The sequence below is a fragment of the Clupea harengus genome, chromosome 2, assembly GCF_900700415.2.
Source record: "Clupea harengus chromosome 2, Ch_v2.0.2, whole genome shotgun sequence".
NCBI classification, from domain to species: Eukaryota; Metazoa; Chordata; class Actinopteri; order Clupeiformes; family Clupeidae; genus Clupea; species Clupea harengus.
In genome coordinates this window covers 3888469-3898468 of record NC_045153.1, presented here as the reverse complement: position 1 = coordinate 3898468, position 10000 = coordinate 3888469, and the positions used below count along the sequence as shown (strand labels likewise).

General features: G+C 41.8%; 1 protein-coding gene across 1 annotated transcript in view; it reads right to left on the bottom strand.

Moving 5' to 3' along the window:
• Positions 1 to 8745: 8745 nt before the first annotated feature.
• Positions 8746 to 10000, bottom strand: part of LOC116223435 (E3 ubiquitin-protein ligase TRIM39-like) — a 7975-nt gene continuing 6720 nt past the window's right edge. The window contains exon 5 of the mRNA XM_031580078.2: positions 8746 to 9588. Within this exon, the coding sequence (XP_031435938.1) occupies positions 9151 to 9588 (438 nt within the window). The 3' untranslated portion in view covers positions 8746 to 9150. The remainder of the gene's footprint in view (positions 9589 to 10000) is intronic.

Genomic DNA, 10000 nt, shown 5'->3' with positions numbered 1-10000 from the left:
CTCTAACGCTGCCTTAGAATGCTGCTTTAGAGCATCGGTACATTCCATGCATTCTATCGTCAAACTAATTTCTTCTTCCCGAGTCTCTCTGGAGACACAGAAACGTTTCTACTGGAGTTTGAGATTCTGCATCTAGTAGACTGCTGTCAGCAACGTGTGCCATGTCTAACATTCTAACAATTTGTGTGTATACTGTTTTGGTAATATTGTAGGTGATGTAAAAATCCATATACAAATGTTTACTTGTATTTTCAGCAATATTTATCACTCTAATGCTCTATACTGTCCCATAAGGTTCAGACTAGTGCTGTCAAACGATTAAAATATTTAATCGCGATTAATCGCATTTATGTCATAGTTAACTCAAAATGAATCGCGATTAATCGCAAATTTGTATCTATTCTAAATGTCCCTTCGTTTATTTATTTTTTCCATCATTTTATTTGTATTTTAATGCCCTTATCAACATGGAAAAGTGGATTGGCTTGCTTTAAGCAAATGTTTTATTTTATTGAAAACCAACATTGCCAAACAGGGCGGTACAAAATAAAATTATAAAGTGCACATTTCAGGTAAACAAGGACTCAGCCTATAGTGCAGTTAAACCATGGCTTAATATTTTCTTTTTTTCAAGTTTGCTGGGAACATAGCAGTCAGGCCTCTTATTTCAGAATCAATGAACCGTAACAGTTAGGTTACCAATAAAAGGTAAGCCTACTACTTCTTTGCTTTCAGCCAGCTGCCTGTTGACATTTTCAGACAACAGTGAAGCTTGCTTCTATTGCACAACACAACTTTTAAAAGTCAACTTTCCATTCAGAAGCTTTTTATCATCCATTTCGCCGTATCGCGCTCACCATTCACTCAAACCGTAACGTTAGCCTACTACACAGTTTGCGAGGCCAAAAAGAACGTTCATCTAAAAAAAAAAAAAAAAAATGTATAAAAAAATTAACGGCGTTAAAATGGGTTTGCGTTAACGCCGTTAATAACGCGTTAAACTGACAGCACTAGTTCAGACACGTATACAATTTCCAGCCTGGTGTTTTCCATTGTTGGTAACATTTTGGCTGCCTTTGTGTGTGTGTGTGTGTGTGTGTGTGTGTGTGTGTGTGTGTGTGTGTGTGGTGTGTGTGTGTGTGTGTGTGTGTGTGTGTGTGTGTGTGTGTTAGTGTGTGTGTGTTAGTGTGTGTGTGTGTGTGAGTGTGTGTGTGTGTGTGTGTGTGTGGAGAAGGAGGATGAGGAGGATGAGGAGAAGGGGGGGAGGTGGCTTATCACTTATTGAGGTCACCACACACAGACAAGACAAAGCAAAACAGCACTATTCAACTGAAATGAAATCTAGTTTCCAGTCACAGCACTAGAGCAGACTGTCAGAGCTCTCTGCCAAACTCAGCCCAACCTCATTCTTCAGCCAGGGCGAGGCTTGCTCATGAGAGAGAGGCGCCTGATTGGCCACCTGCATCACCAGGAGGGACAGTCTTTGCAGAACCGGTTGGCATGTGTGTCCCAGCACAGAGGGAGGATAGAGGGAGGAGAGAGAGATAGCGATAGAGAGAGGGAGGAGAGATAGACAACTGGCTGCCATTTGCTTTGCTGAAACTCAGGGCTTGTGACATTTCCATCTTTTGAACATGTCTCAGGGGCACAGAAGTAGTTCCTCATAACTCAAAAGCTTCCCTCTCGTTGTAACTTTTCCCCCAAACTTTAATTTCACTTTCAGGAGTTTGAAAAATCAAGTCTTGTTGGTTTAACCTATGTATGCAAGCATGGCAACCTCTCCCACGTCTGTTTGAAAACAACTATGTCCAGTTTGAGTGTCTTTGAATTCGATTCTCACCTGACCTGCTGGAGCAGGTTTGTGACGGTGTGACGGGGAACACAGCAGCCGCCCTTCACTGAGCTTCACCTCCTCCTTCAGGAGAGGAGAGTCAGAGGGAGGGATCTGGAGGAGCAGGGAGCTGATTGGTCAAGCTCACAGCAGTCGTCCAATAAACAGTTATTTAGTGCCTCTTGAGTCTTGAGGATCAGAGGTCAAAGTACCTGGATGAGTGAGCTCTAACTTACAGGCAGAAACAAGCTTCATGTCAGTGTTTTTCCTCCACTATCCACAGAAATGTTGTTCTGATCTCATTCCTACTGCAGACACACAGAGAGCTGTGTGTGCTGTGAATGACACATCCAGTGTACACACTCTCAGCACATCCAGTGTGTCTGATGTTCAGTGACATTATCAAGGGAAAGTGTATTCTTTAACGAAGCGGGATTGGCCAAACTCGTGTGGCTTCACTGGAATATTCAAAGAAACTTGAAAAACGAATCTAATCTAATCGCAAACAATGATAACATCTATGAAATAAAATAGTCGGCAAACAAAGACATCCATACAACTCCCTATCACTCTGCTTTTGTCTAAGCTTTGGAGTTACACCAGGAAGAGTCGAAGTCACTCAGTAACTCGTCATTCCTGTCCAACAGCCTCACTACATCTAGTCTACGTGTACAAAGTGTTCTCTCTAACGCTGCCTTAGAGCATCGGTACATTCCATGCATTCTATCGTCAAACTCATTTCTTCTTCCCGATTCTCTCTGGAGACACAGAAACGTTTCTACTGGAGTTTGAGTGTCTGCATCCAGTACACTGCAGTCGGAAACGTGTGCCATGCCTAACATTCTAACAATCTAACAATTGCCGTTTATACTGTTTGGTAATATTGTAGGTGATAAAAAATATATTTACAAATGTTTACTTGTATTTTCTAGTTTCCAATCACAGCTCAGGAGCAGACTGTCAGAGCTCTCTGCCAAACTCAGCCCAACCTCATTCTTCAGCCAGGGCGAGGCTTGCTCAAGAGAGAGAGGCGCCTGATTGGCTGACCGCATTACCAGGAGGGACAGTCTTTGCAGAACCGGTTGGCATGAGTTTCCTAGCACAGAGAGAGGGAGAGGGAGAGAGAGAGGCACACACACACACACACACACAACTGGCTGCCATTTGCTTTGCTGAAACTCAGGGCTTGTGTCATTTCCATCTTTTGAACATGTCTTAGGGGCACAGAAGTAGTTCCTCAAAACTGCCATCATCAGCCATAATCATTTAAGCCTTTCTATTCATTATCAACCTGCACTAAACATGACAATAAACATACTGACTGGGACATGCTGATCTGTCTTTTCATGGTAGCATCATATAAAGTAGCATCTCTACAGCATCTATCAGCTTTAACAGTGCAAAGTAGTTTTTGACAGCAGCAGTGTGAGCCAGAAATATGCTACAACACACACAAAAGATATTTCAAAATCATAGGAACAAAGGTGACAATTACATTATTAAAATCCAATATGAGACCAACCCTCCATAGATACATGACAAATAAATATGATCCCAAATCAGGTTCTACAGGTTTCTGCTGGTTCCTGAGCTGTGAGTGTTTATTCTTTATCGTTAAGGTCTGAAACTAGATTCAGAGGTCAAGGAGGACAAGACTCCACATGACCACATTAAATATGAATCAGAGACTTGGTAACACACAGGCTGCTTATCGTCCAGACAGAAGAGATTGAGTTTCTCACTGTGCAGATTGCAGAGCACCTCAGACCCTGCTGAAGCTCTCTGACTTCTCTGCTGTAAGAAGATCCTTTGATGATCTTCTCCTGCAGACTGGACATTCCCTGGATATTTTGATTTTCCAGAACTGCTGCAGACAGACTTTACACACACTGTGACGTCTTTAAGGACCCTGTCGTCCTCTCATGCAGTCACAGCACACAGGACAAGATACATCCTCTTCTGCCTCTGGATGACATATTTTCTTTGGTGTTTGTGTCTTCCTTACAATGGTTCCTTATACAGTACAGTTGGCTTTTACTTTTTTAATTTTAAATTTTTTTTATTAGACAATGGGAATATTACATTACATCTGCATAAGTAAAAGCATTACATGAATGTTCGATTCTCCTCTCATTGTCTCTTTTTTTCCCTTTTTAAATCATTCATACATTTCTGAACTATTGACAAGAACAAGGGAGGCTTTTACTTTTTGAGTCAAGGTCATGTCAGTCTCTAAATATGAAGATGAAAATCCAGATTAAATCCACAAGGCTATGTCTCCTCCTTCATGCACGAATGACTGCCTTGCTTGTTCAACATAGACATGTTACACACCAGATAACTCTAATCACTTGAATCTTAAAGAACAAAAAAACTCACTCAGTTCTACACCTCCTTGTCCAGTCAAGGTGAGACAGAGGGAGAGAAGAAGATTCTGATAGGTCAGTTCCACACCTCCTTGTCCAGTCAAGGTGAGACAGAGGGAGAGAAGAAGATTCTGATTGGTCAGTTCCACACCTCCTTGCCCAGTCAAGGTGAGCCAGAGGGAGGGAAGAAGATTCTGATTGGTCAGTGTGCTTTAGACAGTAAAGTTCAATGCACATTGCCATCTACTGGTGAAATGTGAGTATTGAATCTGCTGCAGAAAAAAAATGACAGTGATGTGAGATGGTTGCAGAATACACATTTAACACCAAACCATGTCATTCTGAGTGTATCTCTTATGTACATTTTGGCAAAGTATTCTAATTGTATTTTATTTCTCATTATATCTTATGTCTGCACTTGGATCCCTTATTTCATAACCAGAGACATTTGTTTTGTTGTTCATCTTTGGACATTTATACACAAGTCACACAAGCTTTGTAATCATCTTCACAGTGAAACCTGAGGTCCCTTTTGTGCACAGTGCAGGGAATGAATGAATGAATGAACAAAATGAATGAATGAATGTCTTATTCAATTTGAAGTGTCTCTGACTTTATTTTCTTGTGTTCTATCTGTTAAGAGTTTCTGAGTGAGAAATGTGATCCCTGGATCTCTGAGCAGGTGCTGGTTGTCATGGACAGATGCCCCATTCCCACAGAAGCTGATGTATCAAACTCTGATCAAATGTCCCTGTTATGTGACTCTGTACCCTTACTGGCACCCGTAAGACAAACAGCTTGAGTGTCCTTGTCTGGCCATCCTCTCTCTGGTTCACTCACTGTGAGCTTCATCTCTGCTCTGTCCTGTGCTGGTGAAACTTAGTTGGAAAGACATTTGAGCACTCAAAGAAGATATTAGAAAGGCGCGTTGCAGTATTCCACCAACAGATGGCAGTATTTCAGTATGTTGGATGTAACTGCACCCCTACCTTAGAGTTGTACCTTCCTAAAAATGGGTTAATATCCCCTGTTGACCCTTGACCCCAATCAACACCCCTGTTTGTGTCCCTGAGGGAGGTGTTCCTCTCCTGTCCTCTAGCCCTGTCTGTGGAGCCTGTGGACTGGTTTGGTGCTTTACTATTGGTTATGGTTATGGTTATAGTATTTAGCACACACTTTTGTCCAAAAACAATACATCTGTAACTTATATATAAATTACCTTGGAAGAGCATGTATGCATTTTATGTATTAAATGATTATATTGTTCTATACCTCTTCATCAGAAATTCATTTATACATAAGTGTAAAGACGTAACTTCCTAGACCAATGAGGGAATAGGCGTCTGGAAGGTTTGGGTGGACTCGTCTTTCTCTTTGCTTCGCTGAAAAAGTAACAGTTATTAAAACACCTTTCTTATTACGCTCATACTTCCTCTGACTCCATTTTATGTGTCTGACTCCACTCTTTTGGGGAACCCAGTCTAAGCTCCTCACTTTACTGTATATTTATACCAAGTTTTGTAGGCTGATCTCCAACTCAATGCACCTACGGTCTGTATTTGAATTTCCTCTCTTACTCATTATTAGCGGGTTTCAAAGGAATAGAGTAATTTAAGGATCTTGCCACGGCCGGCCGATTCCATAATGGCAATTCCACAGTCATAACCTGTAATCTAGTTCTGTGCTAGCTCAGAGGTCCTACAGTGCTGTTAAGGGGCATTTCTCAGCTTGTTATAGCGACGTGGTTCAGTTACAGAGCGCCAGACTGTTTGTCCGCTCTCAAATATGACCATTCAAATTAGATAATTAACAGTTCACTGCGGCATGTCTAGCCCAGATGATTTTAGCCAGGAATTACCAATTCATTACGTCAGGTACAAGTGACTACTACCAGTTACAAAAACAAGTCTAAAGTGAAGAATATAAGTTTTTAAACACCACATGAAACATAAAAACACAGAGAACATGAACATACCTGGCTGCTTAGAAGTGGCTACTCACACGGATGTGAGGGAGATCTGAAGACAGAATGCTCCTGGTTCTATGCATACCTTCCCCTTAAGTACACATTTATTGCGCCATAGGGCCTAATAATTATCCCCTAGATAACAAGTTTCTCAAGATGAGACTCACCCATTAACAACCCAAAATGGAGGGAGTTCTCACCCAAATTTGGGGTGGACCCCCACCCAAGAGAGATACCTTTGCACTCTCACAGAGACCAAAATGACCAGGTCTCTGATATCTATGTTTGAATTAATATATACAGCTGGAGAACTGAGACCATTTTCCCACTCAGATCGAGACCATTAAAATTAGTCCAAATATTCTACAGAAATCATCTTCCAATATTGTATTTCAGTTTGACACTCTTATGCTCATTTCTCTGTCCCCAATTTCACCTCAGCACGGAAAAGTAAGACGAGGGAAGCAGAGACAGATGTCTGAGATAAGAGTCTCTACAGGGGGGTTGGAATTTAGGGTATTGCGACAGCCTCTGGGCAATGTTTGCTGATGGCACAATAAACCAGCACCTAACCCCCGCCAGATGAGTAGTTAACCAGAGTTGATTGTTCTCTGGGTTTTTTCCGTTCCAACAGGTCCATTCCTGACATCAATGGCCCTCATTCTCGAACATTTTCTGAAGTTTCTTCTGAAATGTTTCTTACGGGCTTTGGAAAAACAACGTAAGCAAAAGACATCCGCCAAATTCATGCACGCTTGAAAATGCGGTCCTACGCAGCAGAAGTTTTCTGGGCTGTGCTCCCCCGGAAGAGTTTTCTTAAATTGAAAGCGCGTTCTCGTGCTCCTGAATTTGCATACATACACGCCCTGCCAGCTCCTTATAAGGGCACGCAACCGTAGTGACGTGTGCAGTCGGAATCGACCAAATCTACACGAAAGCAACTCGTAAACGAGTCATGTCAAAGCGGTTTCGTGTACATTACATTTAGTCATTTAGCAGACACTTTTGTCCAAAGCGACGTACAAGGGATAGAACAGTCAAGCTACGAGCAATAGAGACCTAGTGTAACAATAAATACTACTTTACATAAGAAATAGAAAAACGAAATAGGAAATAAAAACGAAGTGCAGGAATGTAACTGCTATAAGTGCAAGTTAAGCACTAGTCGAAGTGCCAGTTAGGAAGGGAGGTGCTCTCTGAAGAGTTGGGTCTTCAAAAGCTTCTTAAAGGTAGAGAGGGACGCGCCTGCTCTGGTAGTGCTAGGCAGTTCGTTCCACCAACGTGGAACTACTTGAAAATTCTGGATTGCCGTACTTGCACAGACGGCAGTGCCAAACGACGCTCACTAGACGAGCGCAGCATTCCGGTGTAGTCCTTTTATTTATTTTATGACATCACGGTGCCTCGTAGAATCATGACTATAGGCCTACATGTGAAACGTAATTGTTAATGATACTTTAATCCGAGGATCTGTAGAGTTGATGTGAACGCAATCACCAACGATTTCTCACAAATTCATTAACACTGAGAGTTTTCTTAAACGCGATTCCTCAAAAAACCTTGTGGTTTTTTAAGGAATCGCATTTGAGAAAACTCTGGCCGAGTTACAACTGCTATTTCGAGTTCGGAAAGTCTTCTGAAGTTCAGAGCAAATCCCAGATGAGAAAACTTTCATGAATGCCGAATGTTGTCCTAAATCCAATTCCTCTTAAATTCCTCTTAAATTCCTCTTAAATTCCTCTTAAATTCTTCTTAACTGCGTTCGAGAATGAGGTCCAATGTTCTTCCGGTAGAAACCCATTCCTGCCTTACATAAGTGACCTTTCCCTCATTGATGTTATATGTCAGTCAGTGTGTCTCATGTATTAGTCCAGACATTGACACTATCAGCTCTAACTGATTCATCTCCTACTACTGATCAGTCCTGGTCCAGACAGAGACACTATCAGCTCTAACTGATTAATCTCCTACTACAGATCAGTCCTGGTCCAGACAGAGACACAATCAGCTCTAACTGATTCATCTCCTACTACAGATCAGTCCTGGTCCAGACAGAGACACTATCAGCTCTAACTGTGCTGATCTACTCCTACACAAGCCTTCACTGGTAAGATCATCAGTGGAGAGAGTTTACAGCCAATAGCATGAATCACAATTGTGTCTGAAGGAGATTATGTTGAAGAGTTTTGCCACAGGATCCCATTTGTCAACATCAGTGTCTATTAGCCACAGCTCTAAGCTAAAGACAATATTGCACAAAAGCACAAAAGACAATATTGGCCTATTCAATTCAATTTATTTTTGTACAGCGCTAAAACAATCAAATTGTGTCAAGTAGCATCATTCAAGAAAAAAAGAAACGAATCATACAATTAACAAGTCCATTCAAACAGTTTTCATTATTTTTCCCCATCAGTGTTTGTGTTCTCTACAGACCTCAGAGTCAGATCAGACTAATGAAGCTGAAGCTGAGCTGCTCCACTGTTTCAGGACCTCAGAGTCTGATCAGACTAATGAAGCTGAAGCTGAGCTGCTCCACTGTTTCAGGACCTCAGAGTCTGATCAGACTAATGAAGCTGAAGCTGAGCTGCTCCACTGTTTCAGGACCTCAGAGTCTGATCAGACTAATGAAGCTGAAGCTGAGCTGCTCCACTGTTTCAGGGACCTCAGTTATTCAAAAGGTTGTTGGTAAACAACTTCAGTTTGTGTTTGGAAAATGAAGTAAAGGATTATTCTCATTAGAAAATCATGAAGAGTTTTACTGGAAAACCCTTCAAATTACGACTTATTATCACAACATACAGTTCCTTACATTCATACAGCCAGGTTTACCCAAAGACAATAATATTGTATTACTACAGAGCACTCTAAATAATCACACCCTCTACAACCACCCCTCTCATCCCTGCCACTTGGCCTGCTCACGTCTGACACTCCGTGCCCAAAGTTCAAAGGTCCTGGTCCTGACAGAGATAATATCAGCTCCATCAGTGCTGCTCTACTGTTACTAAAGCCTTCACTGGTAAGATCCTCAGAGGGTATCCATTGAAATATGGAAACACTCTCTCAGTGAAAGTGTGTGTGAGAGTGTGTAGGTGTGTGTTATTATCAGGGTCAGAGAATGACAGCTTTCTTCTGTCCCAGTCCAGCTGCACTCTGATCCTCTGGAGTTTCTGCTTCACTCTGAGGAGAGTGGGGGACTGTGGTTTAGACCGTGCTCCATATTCACCATCTTTATAATACACAGACCAGCGTCCACTCATTGAGGTAAAGTCTCCCTTCCTCTGGAGAGACTCTGTCATCACACCCACATGCCACCATGTGTTCTCTCCAACCTCCACATCCCAGCAGTGAGTCCCTGAGTTAAAGCCCTCAGAGCCCAGGACACAGGCATACTCATCAAATCTCTCTGGGTTATCAGGAAGCTGCTGACTCTCATCACCCTGTCTCACACTGGCCAGATCCTCAGACAGGATGAGATTGACTTTTGCAGTGTTGGGATCCAGAGTCACAGGAGCTGCAGAGTGAGAAACACAAATGGTTTAGGTGGAAAGAGCACACAAAAAGATATACATACACATATACAAACTAGAGGTCATTATCTGTATCTGTATTTGTATCTGTTAAACCAAATAAAATGACCTGTCTTTGTATCTGGATTCGGATAGAAGGCCAGAAGTGGGCGTGGCATATGCTGGAAGTCATCAGGCTCATGTTGTATTTTTTAGACTAATATCCATTGGTAATGCAATTGGGGTTTTTGCAAAGCATCACATAGATTTATTTTAATCATTTATTTATCATATTATTAATAATGAAATATATTTTCACATCCTC